Here is a 22,739-nt window from a genome sequence, read left to right as displayed (position 1 = left end):
AAGAACCTGGACTGACTCACATATAGAAGATATAACAACCTGAGAATGATAAAAAGAGACAAAATGCCATGAATAAAGGATATCTTGAACCTAAAGTGAAAGGACGATGTCAAACATAAGAAGCTTAAGGCATGAGCATGGTGAAGATAGTCAACCAGTTTACACCTGTACATATGTTTGGAACCGCAAGAAAGCTAAGGAAACCGTGCGGCTTGCTATGCTTAGTAGAAAGATAGTGCAGCAAGCACCACTATACATAATCTACCTCAAACGAAGCACATTATATAAGTGTATTTCCATTTTGCATGAGAAGGAGAATCAACCCAGGTTACTAAAGGCCACACGAGAAAAACCTTCATATTTAGCAAAATCTATAAGAGACGGCTGAAATGAAACTCAACAGAGACAACTTGTGCCAGGAAAGCCAAGGTCGTACCAATAGAAGAGACGAACAGTAGCTAGATTTAATTGAAACTAAGAATAGAATATCCTGCCTCTGAAAGGTCGAGATAAGAAGACGAAGGCAGGTGGTGGGTGAAACGAGAATCAAATACACAAATTGATGGAAAAGAGGCAAATTCACAGTGCCCGAATCACGTGACCAGCCGAGCAAGAAGAAGCGAGGACTCACACCTACGCATGGCACCAGGCCAGGTGAAGATATCTAAACTTTTCCAGACAGAAGATGCAGTCCCGAGGCCAACCACAGTGAAATAATTGACACATGGCTACTAAAGTGATGATTGATTGTAACAACAATTGGAGGAAGGCCGGGTAACTAAGGGGCACCCCGCACCTGGCCGAACATTCTGCGTGCTGCTAAGCAAAGTGGAAAAGTATTCCTGGGTTTGGTGCCAAACCGATCACAATGGACCAAATAATCTAGGGTCCTGTGGTTAGTAGAACCAATGAGACGTCGTACAGTTAGTGACGTCTGCACTAGTTGTTTTGAAGGAAGGGCTTAGATGCCCACCTGACAGTGTTTACCCAATCCCCTCACTCCGCTACCATATACAGATATAGTACCTATATTAAAGTTACCTTTTCCGAACCAATAGAATTGCGCGTGTTACACTTTTGAGTGTTACACGTCAATGATGAGAGTTTTCAGTATAAATGCTATGATTTTTGTGAAGATCGTTGGAGTTGAAGTGAGAAGGAAGATTGCGCCATTGCTGATATTCATAACTCCCCGTTTTTTGTACTTGTCATTAAACGGACTCTCTTTGCCAAACAGTTGAGTTGTCCTTATTGATTGGTGTTGAAGTATATATCTGCACCCCCATCCATCTCACATGTGCTGCTATCTTGTCTTCAAGTGCTTCTGCGCAAACCCCGACTCTATGGGCCGGTTGGGGGTCTCGGAGCACACCATCATGTATTGAAAAGAAAAAGTTATTTGCCAATATTCCCTGCTTAAGCAAATTGCATGATCTGGGAAACCTTGTATGCTCACTATCCCTAACTTATCTATCACAATTGTGGCTAATAATACTGCCAATTGGAAGATCTGTTACCAAGCACTTTAAAACTAGGACATACTCTAGGAAACCTATTATTATTATTATCCCTGAATCGGGTCTTCAACCTGCAGATCTCCAGATATTTTGGACTACGACACCCATGATCCCTCACATTGATTAGCCTGACTGGGGCTGTGGTAGTATAAAAAACAAAAACATCTGGTGCCCACAACTTGCAGGCCCAAGCCTAGATTAAAAACACGGTACATTTTACATAACTCTTAAATAGGATATCTCCATAGGCATTCACAACACAGGCATCCATTTTGTTTCCAACCAACGATTCATCTAGGAGTTTGTTGGCAGGGCAATCTTGTCACGTGTCTCCTCGCAGGGCCACGAAAGCTCACCGGCATACAAAGCTATCGGTTTTGGTGCCAAATAAACACAGAGGCTACTCTATCAGTGGGCTGGGTCCTGCCCACTACCTGTTGCGAGCCTGGACTCTCACAGTCAGCCCTTGCTGAATGATTGCCTGCTACTGCTGTGACAGAGTCGATGGGGACGGTTTGAGCGATACCCCTCATGATACAGGTGATGGAGTTGATGGTGACTGTGTGAACCAGCTCGTGCAAGCTGTGAGTGCTACAGTTCATGGTGACTGTGTGAACAATACCGTGCGTGATACAGGTGATGGTGGAGCTCTTAGGGATAGAGTTGATGGTCTGTGTGAATGATACCGTGCGTGATACAGGTGATGGTGAAGCTGTGAGTGCTGGAGTTCATGATGACTGTGTGAACGATACCGTGCGTGATACAGGTGATGGTGAAGCTGTGAGTGCTACAGTTCATGGTGGCTCTGTGAACAATACCATGCGTGATACAGGTGATGGTGAAGCTGTGAGTGCTAGAGTTCATGGTGACTGTGTGAACGATACCGTGCGCGATACAGGTGATGGTGAAGCTGTGAGTGCTAGAGTTCATGGTGACTGTGTGAACGATACCGTGCGTGATACAGGTGATGGTAAAGCTGTGAGTGCTAGAGTTCATGGTGACTGTGTGAACAATACAGTGCGTGATACAGGTGATGGTGAAGCTGTGAGTGCTACAGTTCATGGTGACTGTCTGAACAATACCGTGCGTGATACAGGTGATGGTGAAGCTGTGAGTGCTACAGTTCATGGTGACTGTGTGAACAATACCGTGCGTGATACAGGTGATGGTGAAGCTGTGAGTGCTACAGTTCATGGTGACTGTGTGAACAATACCATGCGTGATACAGGTGATGGTGAAGCTGTGACTGCTACAGTTCATGGTGACTGTGTGAACGATACCGTGCGTGATACAGGTGATGGTGAAGCTGTGAGTGCTACAGTTCATGGTGACTGTGTGAACGATACCGTGCGTGATACAGGTGATGGTGAAGCTGTGAGTGCTACAGTTCATGGGGACTGTGTGAACGATACCGTGCGTGATACAGGTGATGGTGAAGCTGTGAGTGCTAGAGTTCATGGGGACTGTGTGAACGATACTGTGCGTGATACAGGTGATGGTGAAGCTGTGAGTGCTAGAGTTCATGGGGACTGTGTGAACGATACCGTGCGTGATACAGGTGATGGTGAAGCTGTGAGTGCTAGAGTTCATGGTGACTGTGTGAAAAATACCGTGCGTGATACAGGTGATGGTGAAGCTGTGAGTGCTAGAGTTCATGGTGACTGTGTGAACGATACCATGCGTGATACAGGTGATGGTGAAGCTGTGAGTGATAAGAGTTGATGGTGACTGTGTGAACAATACTGTGCGTGATACAGGTGATGGTGGAGCTGTGAGTGCTAGAGTTCATGGTGACTGTGTGAACGATACCGTGCGTGATACAGGTGATGGTGAAGCTGTGAGTGCTAGAGTTCATGGTGACTGTGTGAATGATACCGTGCGTGATAGAGGTGATGGTGAAGCTGTGAGTGCTAGAGTTCATGGTGACTGTGTGAACGATACCATGCGTGATACAGGTGATGGTGAAGCTGTGAGTGATAAGAGTTGATGGTGACTGTGTGAACAATACTGTGCGTGATACAGGTGATGGTGGAGCTGCGGGTGATAGAGTTCATGGTGACTGTGTGAACAATACCGTGCGTGATACAGGTGATGGTGAAGCTGTGAGTGCTACAGTTCATGGTGACTGTGTGAACGATACCGTGCGTGATACAGGTGATGGTGAAGCTGTGAGTGCTACAGTTCATGGTGACTGTGTGAACGATACCGTGCGTGATACAGGTGATGGTGAAGCTGTGAGTGCTAGAGTTCATGGGGACTGTGTGAACGATACCGTGCGTGATACAGGTGATGGTGAAGCTGTGAGTGCTAGAGTTCATGGGAACTGTGTGAACGATAACGTGCGTGATACAGGTGATGGTGAAGCTGTGAGTGCTAGAGTTCATGGTGACTGTGTGAACAATACCGTGCGTGATACAGGTGATGGTGAAGCTGTGAGTGCTACAGTTCATGGTGACTGTGTGAACGATACCGTGTGTGATACAGGTGATGGTGAAGCTGTGAGTGCTAGAGTTCATGGTGACTGTGTGAATGATACCGTGCGTGATACAGGTGATGGTGAAGCTGTGAGTGCTAGAGTTCATGATGACTGTGTGAACGATACTGTGCGTGATAGAGGTGATGGTGAAGCTGTGAGTGCTAGAGTTCATGGTGACTGTGTGAACGATACCATGCGTGATACAGGTGATGTTGAAGCTGTGAGTGATAAGAGTTGATGGTGACTGTGTGAACAATACTGTGTGTGATACAGGTGATGGTGGAGCTGCGGGTGATAGAGTTCATGGTGACTGTGTGAACGATACCGTGCGTGATACAGGTGATGGTGGAGCTCTGAGGGATAGAGTTCATGGTGACTGTGTGAATGATACCGTGCGTGATACAGGTGATGGTGAAGCTGTGAGTGTGAGAGTTCATGGTGACTGTGTGAATGATACCGTGCGTGATACAGGTGATGGTGAAGCTGTGAGTGCTAGAGTTCATGGTGACTGTGTGAAGGATACTGTGCGTGATACAGGTGATGGTGAAGCTGTGAGTGATAAGAGTTGATGGTGACTGTGTGAATGGTACCGTGCGTGATACAGGTGATGGTGGAGCTGCGGGTGATAGAGTTCATGGTCACTGTGTGAACGATAACGTGCGTGATACAGGTGATGGTGAAGCTGTGAGTGTGAGAGTTCATGGTGACTGTGTGAATGATACCGTGCGTGATACAGGTGATGGTGAAGCTGTGAGTGCTAGAGTTCATGGTGACTGTGTGAAGGATACTGTGCGTGATACAGGTGATGGTGAAGCTGTGAGTGATAAGAGTTGATGGTGACTGTGTGAATGGTACCGTGCGTGATACAGGTGATGGTGGAGCTGCGGGTGATAGAGTTCATGGTCACTGTGTGAACGATAACGTGCGTGATACAGGTGATGGTGAAGCTGTGAGGGCTAGAGTTCATGGTGACTGTGTGAACGATACCGTGCGTGATACAGGTGATGGTGAAGCTGTGAGTGATAAGAGTTTATGGTGACTGTGTGAATGGTACCGTGCGTGATACAGGTGATGGTGGAGCTGTGAGTGCTAGAGTACATGGTGATAGTGTGAACAATACCGTGCGTGATACAGGTGATGGTGGAGCTCTTAGGGATAGAGTTAATGGTCACTGTGTGAATGATACCATGCGTGATACAGGTGATGGTGAAGCTGTGAGTGCTGGAGTTCATGGTGACTGTGTGAACGATACCATGCGTGATACAGGTGATGGTGAAGCTGTGAGTGCTAGACTTCATGGTGACTGTGTGAACAATACCGTGCGTGATACAGGTGATGGTGAAGCTGTGATTGCTAGAGTTCATGGTGACTGTGTGAATGATACCATGCGTGATACAGGTGATGGTGAAGCTGTGAGTGCTAGAGTTCATGGTGACTGTCTGAACGATACCGTGCGTGATACAGGTGATGGTGAAGCTGTGAGTGATAAGAGTTCATGGTGACTGTGTGAACGATACCGTGCGTGATACAGGTGATGGTGGAGCTGTGGGTGATAGAGTTCATGGTGACTGTGTGAACGATACCGTGCGTGATACAGCTGATGGATACAGGAGATGGAGAAGCAGTGAGTGATATGGTTCATGCTGACTGTCTGAACGATACCGTGCGTGATACAGGTGATGGTGAAACTGTGGGTGATAAGAGTTCATGGTGACTGCGTGAATGATACCGTGCGTGATACAGGTGATGGTGGAGCTGTAAGGGATAGAGTTCATGGTGACTGTGTGAATGATACCGTGCGTGATACAGGTGATGGTGAAACTGTGGGGGATAAAGTTCATGGTGACTGTGTGAATGATACCGTGTGTGATACAGGTGATGGTGAAAATGGTGGCTTGATGGTGCGCAGACTATAGTGATCACATGTTGGCACGGCAGAGCTCTTTTGTAGTAGTACAGAACTTCATTGTGGTGATGGTGTATCACTGCATTACAGTGTGGGGACGGCACCACACTTTCTAACAGCGTAATGTAAAGTGGTCTTGTATATCGCCCCTCTGCCATCTGGAAAGCCTTGTGGCTCGTGGCCTAATAGCGATGCCCTGAAAGTCTCCAACTATAGTGCAGTGCTTTACTCTAATGCAATGTTGGTGTCACGCTATAGTACTGATGGTGATGATGCTTTGAAGGTATCACACTGCAGCACTGGCATAATGGTGTCCCACTGCGGAACTGCTTTATTCTGATGATTGTACTATTAATTTCCCACAACAGTGAGATGCTTATAATGATGATCCTGCTGTGAAGGGGCCAGAGGTCAGGGCAGTTCTGTGCTCCGATGCCATGCAGGTCTCACACGGTAGGACAGTGCTTTATTTTGATGCCACAAAGGTGTCACACTGCAGTACTGCCATGACGGTGTAAAATTGTACGGCAGAAGGTGCCCCACTGCAGCAGTGCTTTAGTCTGATGACTGTGTCATGAAGCTGTCACGCCAGCGAGGTGAGCTGTACTCATGATGATCCAGTGAATGCAGTCCAATGCTTTATTCAAATGGCATGAAAGGTGTCCGTGAGGAATTCGATCATCCGCACAGTGGGTGTGCGCTCCCCTGGGCTTTTCTGACAGGTTATATGAAACTGAATGCTAGTAGATCAACCTCTGAAAATTGTGTGGAGCTAATCTGCACACATTTTCTTATGCTCACCGCATGACATACACATAGACCCGTGTACTCTGGGCGTCATATTTAGTTGGGATCTGACAGGTGGAGTACATGATGCATCTCAAAAGGGTGAGGGCCAAACCCTTCCTCCTGCCATGGCCAGCCTAATTAACTATCAAAGGATCCATGAATCCACCCTGTCCATTTGGTTACCCTCTGCAGATGGTGGCAGCAATTGACATAATTAAATACTAATAGAGTGTATTCCAAACAGGCCCACGTGGGGCCTCGCTGCCAAGGCTAAAACAAAGGAGACATGAAACCCCAACACCCCTTTCATATGCACTGTGTCAACCTGAAGCCAGCTCCCGCCCTAAACTATCAATGACAGTGAGCTGTCATGTCTGGGACAATGTGTTTTCAGTAGGCAACCCCTGTAGGAGGACCCCATTCAGAAGATACAAGAATGTGATTAGCAGGAAACAGAAAGCCTGTTCTCACTGCAGCTTGAAGGGAGACCTGCCGCTTTAATCAGGAATGACAGAGAGCCCAATTAACCAGAGAGACCCTTTGATTCACAACAGACAGGACAGTGGGTGGGACTTAGTATTACATGTTTTCACCCCTTTACATTTTCTGTTGCAAAGCACTCTGGTTCTGACCTCAGGCATACAGGAGATTGTTGGTGCGGACCCAGGATTGGTTCATTAATGTAGGCTTAGCCTACAACAATCATTTTTTCGCGCCTTGAAACACTTGTGTATGGGCGCGATATAAATATCATATCATATCATTGTGGCCAATTTGGCTATAAAAGAGGGCTGAGCCCCTCTTTTGGGCAGATCATCTGAAGACTTTGCAAGGAGCAACAAGAAGAACTAATTTGGAACCTGGTTGAAGGTACAGTCTGCCTTACAGCTTCCGCAAATGAAGAAGACCAGAATTTTCAAAGAGGGAAGCAAGATCCCTCTCCTTAACATCTGCCAGGGAACAAAGGGAGATACTTAATCCAGAGGACCCTCCAGCAGCTCCAGAACCAGTACCCAGCCAGCACACAGCATGCCCTTCGAGGCTCTGCAAGCAAGCTTCCTAGGTGAGAAGTGCCAGAGAGTCTCTGAACCAAAGCAACACTCTCCTCAACTTTGGGCTGTCCGCTTTATAGGAAGGCACGACCCCAGTGAAGAAGCTAGGAGCCGTGTATCAACAAGCATCAACCAGCGTCCATCTTAAAGGACATTTACGAGCCAGTCAAGAACCTCAAGCTGCAACCGACTGCACTGCTGACTATTATTACGCCACAGTCGCTAAAGTCATCCGAGACGCCTCAACGAGTGCTTCAGACCTGCCAATCAGCACTGAGATGATTCCTGACCCTGTTCCGCTGTGGAGGCCAGCCTGCAGCCGTCCATCCAGCCTCACTAGCCGAACTGCCTGCCGCCTGATACCCGCAGCACGTCTTGAGTTCTGTCGCAGCAGCTGCAAGGCTGTCCGAAACAGACTCCACCCTGTCGAGAACCAAGAACTTCTACAAGCACAAGGTACATTGTGGTTCTGTCTCTCTGGTCTTTCTCCGAAGGCCCCTAGTTCTATTTTACAACCCATTCCTCCCTTTGTGCTGAATCCAAGTATCCTTGAACTATTGCGATTAATTACTTTACCAACAACCCGCCTGTCAGTATCCAGAGTGCATCCCTTTTCCTTCTTCAGACTGTCTGTCCTCTGCATTCCTTTACAGGGTGGGTTGTATTTTGTAGTGTGCTAGAACTATCTGTTGTAAATAATAATAAAGTAGATATTTGTATACAACCTTGACTGGACAGTCCCTTTTATCATTGGGTAATAGTTGTATTTTCGCTGTGTTGCAACTAACCAACGATCCACGACTTTTTGGAGATAAGCCTGACATTCCGTCCACGTTACCAATATTGGACAAGGAGGTTTATAATTTGCTTGTGTTTCCAATCTGTTCGGATCCCTTCTGGTGTATGAGAGGTGAGGTGCTGATTGATGGTTTAGAAACCGATATTCATCCCTGGAGCACTGGTGCACCGGAAGTTGATTTGTCAAAGTGTTGCTCTGCTATGCCGCCAGGACTATGTCACATTGAAGTGCAGTGCATTATTATAATGATGAAAAGTGATGACCCAGTCACCCTGCAGTAGCAGGTAATGTAAGTGTCACCCGGCAGTACAGTGCTTTCTTCTGATGGCACATTGCAATACTGTGATGTGTTCTGATGGGGTGACGATGCCACAATGCTATAAAGATGAGTCACTGCAATACTGTGCTTGATTGTGAGGGTATCGCTTAGCAGTTCTTTGGTGGTAGTGTAAGCGATGTGCTGAAGAACAGCACTTGGTTCTCATGTGTGGTAAGGCTGATCAGCCCTTCATTCTGATGGTAATCTAGGTGTCACAATGATGTACACTGTTGTGCTCTGATGCAGTGGTGATGAGACACTGCAGTACAGGGCTGCGTTCAGATGTCGTGAAAATGGCATACTGCAGAACAGTGTTGTGTTCACATGTTGTGAATGTGACACACTGCAGTAGAGTGTTGTGTTATGATGTCAAGAAAAATACATAATAAGGTACAGAGCTGTTTTTTTCCTTGTTGATGAAGACTGCATATTGCAGTACAGTGCTGTGTTCCTATTCCATGAAGATTGGCACTTCAATGCAGTGCTGTGTTACAATGTCATGAAGATGGCACACTGCAGTATAGTGCCGTGTTCTCATGCAACGAAGATTATGCAGTGCAGTACAATGCTGTGTCCAGATGTCATGAAGGTGGCACACTGCAGTACAGTGCTGTGCTCCAGCAGTACAGTGATGTGTTCTGATGCCATGAAGGTGATGCACTGCAGTACAGTGCTGTGCTTTCTGATGACGGGAAGATAACATACTGCAGTTCAATGCTGTGTTTCAATGCCACGAGGATGATGCATTGCAGTGCTGTGTTCAGATGTCATGAAGACGGAACACTGCAGTACAGTGCTGGGTAGCAATGCCAGGAGGATGACGCACTGCAGTGGTGTTTTCAGGTGTCATGAAGGTGGCACACTGCATTACAGTGCTCGGTTCCAATGCCATGAGGATGACGCACTGGAATACAGTGATGTGTTCAGATGTCATGCAGGTGGCGCACTGCAGTACAGTGCCATGTACTGATGTCATGAAGATGATGCACTGCAGTAGAGTGCTGTGTTTTCTGATGACGGAACGATGACATACTGCAGTTCAATGCTGTGTTCCAATGCCACGAGGATGATACACTGCAGTACAGTGTTGTGTTCAGATATTATGCAGGTGGCACACTGCAGTGCAGTGCCGTGTTCCAATGCCAGGAGGATGATGCACTGCAGTGCTGTGTTCAGATGTCATGAAGGCGGAACACTGCAGTACAGTGCCGTGTATTGATGTCATGAAGATGATGCACTGCAGTAGAGTGCTGTGTTTTTTGATGACATGAAGATGGCATACTGCAGTCCATGCTCTGTTCCAATGCCATGGGGATGATGCACTGCGAAACAGTGCTGTTTTGTCTGATGTCCTGAAGGGGCCAGCGCGCGGTACAGTGCTGTGATCAGATTGCAGTGTGTTGCCTCCGCCTGCAGGTGGAGCACACTCTGTGAATGGACAGCAGGGATGGTGACAGGGTATTCGCTGATCTCTAGAGGAGGATGGATCATGCAGTGCTCAGCAAGGTCTGTAGTCCCGGGCCCCCTGCTGGGTCTCGAAGGAGATCAGTATAGCTTTCAGGACAAGAGGTTGACCCCCACTCACTTCTTCTCACGGCTCTTTTGGATGGCGAAGAGGATGATCTTCTTCAAGATGAAGATGAGGATGAGAAGGCCGATGAGGCCGCCGATGGATCCGGCGATGATCACCGTCAGCGTGTTATCCACCACCACGACTGCGGAGAGGGAGAGAAGCGCAGGGAGCAGAGGTTAGCAGAGCTCAGACAGGTACATTCCAGCACATCATCAAGAAGAGGGCTGCTGGGGATGCCCAAAGGGAAACAGGTACAGAGGGCTCTATGGAGGGCCATGCAGGGTCCAGGTATTATGGTGCATGCTCTTGGAGCGCAAAAAGGGCTTCAGGTTGTGTAGGAAGGGACTCAAGTATAATAAGAAGGGGTCTTTGGAGCGCTGCAGGAAGTTTAGATGTCATGGTGCAGGGACTTTGGGGCCAGAAAGGGCTTCTGGTATTGTAGCATGGTGCCTTTGGAGTGCTAAGTGGGCTTCAAGCGATACAGTGCATGGCTTTAGGGATGCCAGTAGGATCTCAGGGACTCTAGGAGGGTGGTCTTTAGAGTGCGGAGGTCCTAGGGGGTGGAAAGAGCTTCAAGTATTGTAATGAAGCTTTGTACAATTGACCAAATAGGTGTCAAGTGAAATAATGTAATGTGAATTTGTCTAGCTCATTGCAACAAAGTCCCCTGTCTTGTGACCTAAGGGTCTGGGTACTACCCCGAGCCAGTGGATGTTGGAACCGGGACAGCATGGGTTGGGTCTTTTGTTTACTTTCGTGCTCACCTTGGAAGCAAGACGACACGGAGCACCACAGGTTCGATCCCTGGGTCCGTGCTTAGAAACCCCAGGGTATTAAGCGTGTTATAAATAACCTATCATTTACTTTACACTGTTTTCCAGAACCTGGCAGACGACAGTTGTGTCGCCTCATAACAGGGCGGTCTGGAATTTCCCCAACACATCCTTCCATTAGGGAAACTTTGTACTAAAACCCCCACACCTGCTCAAACCTCTGTTAAAACCCTCATCCTAGTCCCTCCTCCTAGTCTCGCCTCCAAAACCAAAAGGACCTTCACCGATTTGAGTCAGCCAATATGAGATTTTCACCCACTCATCAAACACCTTGGGATTACACACCTGCCAACTTGTATCCGCACACACTGGCAACCAATGTAAATGCAATAACAGCATTTCTCAGAGTAGAAGTAGCACAATAGCACAAACCAATCAGGTAATGTGCACCAGGAAAGAGAAATTTGCATGAAGCCTCAGGAAAGAATTAAAGATAGAGGTCCTATGTGATAATGTCCCCAGCAAATGTAGTCATATGAAAATATAGCAAGCAAAAAGTCGTTCTCAAAACTATAGTCATTCAATACAATCAATGCAAAGTGTGTAAAGCTTGCCAGGAATAAAGTTGCCAAAATAGCTATTTTAAAATACACAAAAGTAAAAGGCTGTGACCCTAAGAGTGACCCAAACCTTTAGTAAAACCTCCACAATCATTTTAACACTGTTCCCAAACCTTCCCCTGATTCCCATTACTACCCTGAACAACCCTTCAGAACCCTAAAGCATTTTCTTTGCATGTTACTCAATACGAAATCAATGGAAAATGATCAGTGAACCTAATTCCAACCTCATCACCAGCTTGCCACAGATGACATAGCCCTCGCCGTAACCCAAACCCTTGCTCTAATCCTAACCTTACCCTAAATGCAACTCTTAACGCTTACCCAAATGCTTACTTTGCTCTAACCACTAGGTCTATCCTAACCCTTATCCTGTGCCAACATCTCTATCCCTCCCGAGCTTCCCCATCCCTTTCTTTATCACTTACCCGAACCATTACTCTATTAACCCCAGCCCTAGCCTTACCATAACCCATCCCCTAACACTTACCCTGACAATTTAAGTGCCAGGCTATTGTGCAAGTCTATGCAAAAAGGACGAGCATACTCGTCCTGGGCACTTAAGGGGTTAATCTACCTTAACGACTAAGCAAACCCCAACATCATCAGCCCTGCAGCATCCACTCTGACCCTAACTCTTACCCTAATTCTAACCAAAGTCTTTACTCTAACCCTTACCGCTATCCTTACCGGAACCACAATTTTAACATTAAACCAGGCAATCACAAGCCCACAAACCCTCCTTAACCCTAACAATTACCCTAGCAGCTCTACACTTTCAGCGTCTTTTCAGCTGTATTGTCTAACCACATTTTGTTTTGCAGCCTTTTCACTGCAGAGCTATTTTAATGTCATTTTCACGGACAACATTTTTACTGTCAACATTTTCACTGGATACCAAGAATTAAAGTCGAATATAATTTCCAATTCATTTTCAAACTCTCTAACCAGGTGAAGATACAAGCAACACATTATAGCAATGAAGAGTGTGCAAAGACCAAATGCATAACAAATATTCTGAATGCAATACTGTAAGGAAAACCTTTGGCGATGGCTTCTCCATTCAAATACATAAAGTAAGATGAACTCTGAAATACTTATTTTATAGTATGAATGCGTAACACCCCTAAAAGCACCCCTAAAAGCCTTTGCGGCGACAACAAGAACACATGCATACGATCCCGAGAACCATTAACTCTGCAATGTTACTATGGTATGAAAATGTAAAGCTTGTAAGGCATGCAGTGTTTATATCGAATATTTTATAAAGAATGAACATATATCGAATATTTTATACTAAAACATTTTATTGTTAAATGTTAAATGTTAAAGATATTTGTACCGCGCACCCTCACCAACGGAGTTGGTCCCCAGGCGCTCTGGCGGATCTGCAAACGAGAAGGTGGGATGGGTTAGTAGGGTGGAGAGGGAGTCGGATAGTGAGAGGAGTGGTGTTCTGTTGGCAGCTTCAACTCGGTATACACCGTGTGCTGAGCTTTTGGTGCGAGTATCGGAGCGATGTCAGTCCTCGTGGGCTGTTGGTGCAGTTTATGTGTTGTAGCGGTGTGGTGAAGTGCATGCGGCTTGCGGTGCGAGAGGTGGTTGTGTTAGTTTTTGAGCGAGATAAGTATGTAGAAAGTTTTGAGCTTTTTTGGTTAGTGTGTTATATGCTATATGTGCTACATAGAGAATGCATTTACGGGTGGGGTAAAGGGTTTGGTGTGGGACCCCCCAAAAAAAAGAACAAAAAGTGCATTCTCTATAAAACTTTTAGTTAGAAAATATTCGATATATGTTCATTCTTTATGAAATATTTTGGTATAAAGACATGTAACCGCTAGTAATCGTATCGCAGAGACCTGAAAACGTTTGCATTCAATTCTCTAATAATATGCAAATTCTTTGACATTACTTGTACATAAAAGAACCTGACAATACTAAAATCTTTAATTGCCAACGCCCCCTCTTGATAATCAATAAGGCAGATTAACTAGTTCACCAGGGAGCGCAACAATCCTTCAAAAGTAATACTTGGACACATCCTTTCAAACTTGTGAATCGACAGCAAAAATAAATAAAAATTATCCAAACCCAATGTAAACCGCTGTTGTAATTAGTACTCCGGGTCAGCAAAACGTCACTTCAGACTTGTGAACTCAGTACGGGATGCAGCAACAACGCTGGAGAAAATGTACGCCGTTGCAGCCGCCATCAGAATAACATGGAACTCTCCAACGCAATTAGGCATCATCAAGTAGAACAATGACAGTATTTAGAGACAAAAGGAATATCTGTATTTGAATGCAGGAAATGTCCCCTCAATGGGAACAAGGAGTCCCCATTGCTCAATGTTTCCTACAATGTCCCATAAGAGCAGGGGCAGCTCCTCCATAACGGGTGACCAGGTGCCCCGCCTGCCCATCGCCCATTGTGGACCAGCCAAGGCCAGCCCAGAGAAAACGCTCCCAAGCCTTCCTCGGCTGGCTTTAACGTAAAATGTCTCTTTATGCTCTGTAAAGTCAGCATGACACATTGTTCCTATTTTACACCCTTTAATCCTGTATGACCTATGAAGTGACTGGGCCAATTGTCACAGGCCTTTAAAACAATACAGAATACAGTCTTTTTTCTATATCTAGCGTCTTAACCACCATTTTAGAAATCCAGCAACACTTGGGATTTTGAACGGGAAACCAGGGTATGCTCCTCACAATTTAAAGAAATGTTTCTGTAAAATGACACAAACTAAATATTAAGTGTTTGAAGTTAAGGGTCAGTGATAAAAGCAACACGTTTTTCTTCACAGCTATCATACTGATATGAAGTCTAAATGAGCAATAAACGTGGTAAAAACATGTATTAGAGATACATTAAATAGAGAAGTGTGATGTCAGTTGGGTGTTTGCAGGTAATAAATGTCTGATGATAGTCGATTAAACAAAACAGTGCTATGATTTAAATATGCTTCTGTTACAGGCAGATAAGGGGTGCCGGCGACTTTTACTCCCTAAAAATGGTGAAATACTCCCAAAAAATAAAAGTAGGGAGTACAAATGCTCCCAACATAAAATAGGAAACAGGCACATAGGAGCATGTTGCCTACTTTCATCCACACAGGTCCATGGATATGTTTGGACCAGTAGTAAAAACAGGTCAAAACTCTAGTATTATTAGTAGCTGATCTGAAGAGGTCAAAATGTATCTTTTAATCTGTAGGAATAATTAGGTTCAAACAAATATTTATTACAAAATATTTCGGTTTCAAAGATAAAACATTTGTTCTTGCTTATTAAATACTCCTAGGGGGAGTCAGACAAATCTTTTACTCCCTAAAGAATTATTTTGCTCCCAAATTTAACAAATGGGGAGTCAAATACTCCTACGTCAAAATGTTATCTGGAGCATTGGTTATGGGCCTTGAAAAAGCACCATATAAGCATGTAACATGTTGGTAAAATAGAAATAAAAATAAAAAATAATTTTGGCACACATATTGTGTCTGAACAATAATTTACGGAGTGGGTGCACATTGTGAGTTTTCTGGGACTATATGACTGATTCGTATCTGGCAGTGACGTATGATTCACAGTGCGTAGCAGCTCACAAAACTGTTGTCCATTCAAAATATAGAAGTGCAGTAACAACCACTTCTGCCAACTGATATCATGTTCATAAAATTTGTTAGTGCTTATTGTAAGCAGTGGTTGTGTAAACACAAGATCATTTTATGCGGCTCAAAACCTGGCAGTACTTAAAGGTCACTTTTTGGACCCGAAGTGTTGATGGTCCTGCACCAAGGGAACTTATAGGAAACTTTGTTGGAAATTGTTTCAGAATGCGTGAAACTAACATGGATGAAAATTCAATAAGGTCTTAGATTATCCTTGATATGGGGTTTCCAGAAGACTGATGAGTTGCAAGCTGAAGAGAATCCATTTTTAAGGAGACTTTTGGGGCTCCCTAACTCCTCAGCATGTTTATAGCATGTTTATCAATTCACAGAGAATTGGGCCTGGAATTCCAGGAGGATCAGCAGGCGTTGGCCAGATTTTTTTTTTGGGTTCGGTTTTGTGGGCGAATGTACATGCCTCTCTTTGCCATTTCATTATTAGATCTGTATTGGGTAAGGTGGGGTGGCAAAGAATTCCTTGGCTTGACTATATAGATAAAATCCTGGGAGAGGCCAATTTAAGTATTCTTTTTCCTCCAGCTGCCCTTTTAACAAAAATTGAAGTGAATTGTCACAAATCTGCTCTGGGAGAAGTGTTTACTAGGAAGAGAACGCTCTCTGAGTATGAAAATAATTTGGCTAATCTTCATGTAATGATTAGTCGGCCACATGAGATCCAACCCTATTTGATTTGGAGCTCGTATAAAAAAGATCGCTGGCTAATCACACGGGTGCGGTTTGATTGCCTCCTGCTGCGGGGGAATACAGTGAACTGGAAAGGTTATCCGGACTACGCGGCATGCCCAGTGTGCGGACACAATAAAGAAGACTTGGTGAATTTGTTATTGTTCTGTCCGGGGTATATTGGGATGCGGAGAGCAGCGATAATTCCAGTTCTTGGGGAGACCAAGATCCGTCAACGTAAAGCGGCTATCTCATTTCTTCTGAGCGCAGGCTCTGTTCTGGGTGCATGGGCACTGCTCTCCTTTCTGAAGAGAGCAATGTATTTTAGAAAGAGGATATTGAGGGCACAGGGTGAGGGATGATGAAATGCACCCAACAGAGCTGTAATGTGAAAAGGCACATCGTTTTTAGACTTGTTTTAAACTTTGTCGCTACATTGATAGTATTGTATTATATCACATATGTTACTTTATTATTGGACTGTTGTTTAAAGTTGTATAATGCAGTTTCGTGTGTATACTTTCAAGGGAATGGATTTTATTTCTTGTAATTGTTTGGTTTTATTTTTTGTAATTGTTTGGTCTTATGTGTTTTATGGATTTTGAATCCGAAATAAACTTTTTGATTTATTGAGAAATAAAAATAAAAATTAATTTTGGCACAATAATTTATGGAGTGGGTGCACATTGTGGGTTTTCTGGGACTATATGACTGATTCGTATCTGGCAGTGACGCACGATTCACAGTGTGTAGCAGCTCACAAAATTGTTGTCCATTCAAAATATAGAAGTGCAGTAACACCCACTTCTGCCAACTGATATCATGTTCATAAAATGTGTTAGTGCTTATTATAAGCAGTGGTTGTGTAAACACAAGATCATTTTATGCGGCTCAAAACCTTCCTGTACTTAAAGGTCACTTTTTGGACCCGGAGTGTTGATGGTCCTGCACCAAGGGATCTTATAGGGAACTTTGTTAGAAATTCTTTTTGAATGCATGAAACTAAAATGGATGAAAATTCGATAAGGTCTTAGATCATCCTTGAGTCTTTCTTCTTTTTGTAAATCACTAAAGTCTTTCTTTCGACTAGGCAGTTTGATGACAAGCGCCAGAGACCCTCCGAGGTATTGCGCTCTATATAAATGTTTTTAATAAATCACTTAAGGTCACTTTGCAGAGGAGACTAAGCTCATTGCACAGTAAAACAGATGTCAGTTTCTGCATGGCCGAGTAACAAATATTGCTAGTTTCCACAATGTCAGTTTCTATATTTCCCAGAACAACAGATATGCATAATAACTCTATAGCAAAAGAATGCCAATGTCCACGCTGTCCAGAAACACAGATGGCCAATTCCGGCAAAATGCACTTGAAAAACAAATATTGACAGTTTCCGCAATGCTGCTCCATGCCACTATTACTAACACAACATTCCATTGACTGCAGCATGTGGGAACAGTCTTTGATAAAAATTAAAGAGACTTTGTCACATCTCACCCCCATTCCTTTTTTTCTTTGCCAGGGACACGGCAAAGAAAGACGGGCTCAATGAGGTTTCATGGGTTTAAAAGTTGATGGGCAAGAGAAGAATTTCGGGTGCTGGGATTCTTTTAAGACTCGTGTAGATAAACTTAAGGACCACAGGGAGCGGGTTGACAGTCAGATATGGGTCTAAGGAACAAAAATAATGTTTTGTGGCAAGCGGAGAGGACAGTAAGGCATTTCAAGGGATGGACAAAGGGGCCTAGAAGTTTCATTTTGAACATTGGGGTTCAATGTGGAAAGGGAGTCGTTTAGGAGCACAAGGAGACGCCCAAAGAAAGCGTAAATAAAATTGAGACTAAAGGGCGGCTTAAGTAGAACAGTGGTCGGAGTGGCCAAAAGCAGCATAAATAGAGGTGACTTCTAAAGATGGGAAAGTGGGAGAGAGGCCGAGGTTCAGAGTGTGGTTGGTGGAACATAGTGGGGTGTGTGGAATTTGGGGGAAGGTGGGCGATGAGCAGGACTGGTGAGTGTGGGGAGATTCATCCCTCCAGGATCCATTTGATTGGAAAGGGGGTGGGGTCAGGACCCCCCACTCAAAGGGAAGGAAATGGGAAAGCGATGGAGGTGAGGAACAGGGAGCAGGTGTGAACATTAGCCATGCATGACCTTTGGGTAACTTCTTTTCTGCTCTGATTGCAAGACGGCCTTTCTAAAGTCGACCTTTGAAAGTCCGTATTCAGAAAGTCTCATTTTAGGAAAATGAGTAATGGCCTAAAACCCAAATAAAGGGTTCATGAAGAGAAAACAGGGTCTTGAGGAGAGCATATAGGGGTGTCTAAGGAGAGCAGGGATGTGTTTGGGTTGCAGAACAAGGCTTAAGAAGAGCTTCAAGGAGTTGTAGTGGGTACAGAGGAGTGTGGGCAGAGTACAGAGGAGTTAGAGAGCCTGGGGGTGATTTAAAGAGCACAGAGAGCTATAAGGAGTGCATATGGAGGAGGGAAATTGCTCCAGCAAGGTTTAAGCACCACAGATTAGTTTTAGGTGTGCAAAGAGTGCTTCACTTAAGTGCCGGAGTGAGCAGAGCCTACAATGCTTCCTTATGGGACTTCAGGAGGAACATACATGCCATGGAGTGTTTATGGTGTTAATGGAGGGATTTAAGACCAGCAGACAGCAATTTAAGAAGAGCACAGATGAGGTTTAAAAGCACAGTGAATGAAGGAACAATGAGATGGTTGTAAGGCATGTAAAGAGGTCATTATGACAAGAAACAAACATTTAAAATGAGCACTGAGAAATTTGAGCAACCCAGATATGATATGATATGACTTTTATAATGTGCCTGTACACAAGTGTTTCAAGGCGCGACGAGGCAAGGGAGGGGAAACAGAGGGAAGACAGAGACAGCGATCCTACTAGGCCAGGTGACATTGAGATCGCGCAAGGGTTAAAGCACAATGTGAATCGAGGGAGCTCACATTTATCCACCACAATGAGCTGGAGGGTGGCGTTGTGCTTGGCGTCCTTCTCCTTGGGGTTGACTACGTAGCAGGTGTACTTCCCCTCGTTCTCGAACTGGACGTTCCTCACGATGATGGAGATGTTGTAGTCCTTCACGTTGTTGCTGGCGGCCAACTCGATCTGTGGATCTGGGTTGAACGTGGTCTTGGGATTGGACTGCTTGTTCTTAATGGTCCCAGAATAGATCTGAACACAGAAGAGTGGTTCACAGTGAGGAAGAGAAAGTCATGGAGAGGCAGAACGAAACACACAAAACCAGACAGATAAGCTGAAGGGAGAGCGGAGAAAATAAATATTCAACTGACATGTGGTGTGAAGACATAGAGAATCGGATGATGAATGAGTACACAGGAGAGAAGCACAGAAAGATATAATCAGTGGTGTAAAATGTTATCATTGTATGTAACTTAATCAAGTTGGGAGACATAAAATAGATGTTAGACTGGCTGTGCTGAGATCGTTCCAGGTCGCCCTGGCACTGGAGGTCATAGCAAAAACCAGGGAGTAATAACAGTGGTATTTATCCTGCGGAAGAAGAAAGCTTGTCTACATCATCAGATTACACAGTCTTCCAACCGGTCTGCAGAGCTATTCCGGATAAACATTGAACTCACAAAGCCTTGGGAATTTGCTTGCTCCTCAATGGCCTCTAATGCTCTACCACATGTCCTCTGTTGGCAACAATTGCAAGCTATCAATTGATCCACCATCTCCAGCCTGATCAGATCACCTGCTTTCCCAGCCATTGACCATCGACCAGATTTCTCCTTTCTTTCTGTCACCCTGGTATCTCTGTCAGATCTTGCTTTGTTCGTCAAAAACATGAGAGCCTCACCTGACAACATTGTCCGCTGCCCATCCAAAACTATCAAGGACAACTTCAGCACCATGGCACCAACATCCACAGTTGTGGATAACAGTTCTCTGGAAACTGGTACCTTATTTCAAGCCTTGAAGAAAACACTCAACACCCCTACTTAAGAAGGTCAATGATGATCCTAACATCACAGAAAACTATTGCCCAATTGCCAACACTCCATTTAATGGCAACATCATTGAGAAGGTGAGCCACACAACCTCCTGCATGATCAATAATCAGCTTTCAGGCCTGGAAGGGGAACAGATTTGACCTTATTCTTCATGAGAAGAGAACTCCTGACATCACTGGATGCTAATACCCCGACCCGTCTCAACCTCATGGCTCTCTCTGCAACCTTTGATACTGCCAACCATGCCACGCTCCTTGACCACGTTGAATACTCCTTTGGCATATCACATTCTTCCATGGAGTTCATCTCACCCTTACAGAAGGCAGGGAGATTCTAGTCAGATCAGGCCCGTTCACCTCAAAATCTGTTTCTCTAGCCTGTAGAGTCACCCAAGCCTACATCCTTTCGCTATGGCTATTTGATGTATATCTTACTCTTTGCTGCACTCTGCCTCTTTTCAAGCCCATGCTGACATAGAAATCGCATTCCATGTCTATGATACCCCAGCTGCCCTGCGCCACATCCCTGATTGTTTACTACAGGTCAAGGCCTGACCACCATCAAAGCCTGAATGCTATGAAGGATGACATCATCTACTTTGGTCATCTACGTACTCACTCCCGGGGATCCAACCACCCTTTCCTCATCGGCAAAGAACTTAATATGTGTTCTTGCTAACTGCCTAACATCTGTAACACATATACAGGAACTGTCGAGAACATTCAATTTTCAACTCCTTGCGCTAAGGCACACCTGTCACCCCTCTAGAGAATGACTCGGAATCCAGGTGGTATCTGCTAGTGTCCTCTCACACCAGGGTTGTAAATAGTCTCTTCTTGAACTTCCCACATAATCTTCTCCAACAATTTCAAAATATAGTGAATAAAGCAGCCAGACTATTTGTAGGCCTCAAATCAAGGGACCATCTTGTACTTGCTCTTATCTCCATGCATTGGCTCACAGTTAGTGCACGTATCACCTTCAAAGTTGTTTGCACTATTTGCACGTCCTTTAGGAACAAGGGCCTGGTCTACCTCAGATAGAAGCTGAAATAATACCTTCCTTCCGTGCTCCTTAGCTCAGCAGGCTCACTGTCATTGGTGGCGGCTTCTTTCCAGAATGAGCAGCCAGGTGGCAGAATTCTTGATATAGCCGGAGCCTCACTCTGGAATGAACTTTGTATCCGACAGATCTGTGGAGAACCACTTGCACTTCAAAAAGAGGCTGAAACCCTTCCTCTGTAGGAGGGCATTTGGTTGGGCTCTTCGATTGAGGACTTGTCTAGTTGCTAGCTTTGCCTTAAACTCCCTTTGACTCTTATGGATCTCTTTCTTCATTTGCAGTAGGCACTTCTATCTGTCGGCGTGACATTTATCGCACTTCCCATGGCTTGTTCCTGCACTTACGGGTAAAGAACATCTTATTTATTTACTCAATATGCTCTCGTCCCTGTGGCCTGCCTTGCACTTAACTGATCAGAATGTCTCCCTCATCTCCTCCCTTTTGATATGATATGATTGGTTATTTATAATGCGCTTAATACTCAGAGGGTTCCAAGCGCGGACCCGTTATTCGAACCTCTGTCGATCCGTGTCATCTTGCTTCCAAGGCGAGCACGTTGCCCTTGAGCTATCCTCCCGTGACAAATTTTGCTTTCGGAAGTGCTAAGAAAGTGACTGTGATCGCAGTTGGTGGCTTCTAAAACACCAATGAACAAACAGTTAAATAATGGTGATTTGTATCCATGAAATTAAGCTTTCATCTTTAAAACAAATAATGGTTATAATTAATTTAAAAAACACATAAACAAAGAAGTGCATCAGTAGGGAAAGAGTTCAAAAGTAATTTGGCAAAAGTAAAGAAGAAGCCCTCCTCACATCCCAGCACACATCTAGAGTTCACTTATGAGTCATACAAATCATCCAATTTGATTCAGTAAAATCTAGTGAACTGCTGAAGCAGAGGTACTCCCTTCATTGGCCCACTAATGATTGACTACAAACTTTATTTGCAGGCATTGCCATTGCAACAACAACAAACATACAGTTTACCCATTATGCAATGAAATGTATACATACAAGAGTAAGTCTTATAACAAACAAAACAAAAATATTATTCCATTACTCAAATCCAGTTGTGCAACATTATACAGCATTGAAAACACAACTAAATGGGATAAACACATCCCACAAATCTAAGTCAACCTCCCTTTCTTAAAACCCAGTCCTCTTAGAGACCTTCTACCTCCTACACATAGCAGTTCTTATGCCTGTTCACCTGAGGCAGAGGTCTGCAGCCTTTGGCTCTCCATATGTGTTGGACTATAATAATACCCATCGTCTCTTGCCATCATAGTCACTTGTGAGGGATCATGGGGGGTCGTAGTTCAAAACATCTGGAGAGCCCCAGGTTGCAGACCCCTGACCTAAGGGCTGGGATCAGCCACACTCTCCTGCGGTCGGCACATATGGGGGGAAAGAAAAGAGCTTGAATTGGGTTATACAGGGACAGGTGGTGATATAAGCAATGTGGAGAAGACGTCTCTGTAGACGGCTTTCCCCACCGA

General features: G+C 44.8%; 1 protein-coding gene across 1 annotated transcript in view; it reads right to left on the bottom strand.

Moving 5' to 3' along the window:
• Positions 1-22,739, bottom strand: part of SCN4B (sodium voltage-gated channel beta subunit 4) — a 192,414-nt gene that overhangs the window by 41,608 nt on the left and 128,067 nt on the right. The window contains exons 3-4 of the mRNA XM_069614454.1: positions 19,142-19,370; positions 10,444-10,573 (exon numbers count right to left, since the gene is read on the bottom strand). Of these exons, the coding sequence (XP_069470555.1) occupies positions 10,444-10,573; positions 19,142-19,370 (359 nt within the window). The remainder of the gene's footprint in view (positions 1-10,443; positions 10,574-19,141; positions 19,371-22,739) is intronic.

This window comes from Ambystoma mexicanum, chromosome 9 (genome assembly GCF_040938575.1).
Source record: "Ambystoma mexicanum isolate Mex_15411 chromosome 9, UKY_AmexF1_1, whole genome shotgun sequence".
In the NCBI taxonomy this organism is placed as follows: Eukaryota; Metazoa; Chordata; class Amphibia; order Caudata; family Ambystomatidae; genus Ambystoma; species Ambystoma mexicanum.
The sequence above is the reverse complement of the archived record's forward strand: the minus strand, read 5'-3'. Positions and strand labels throughout refer to the sequence as shown.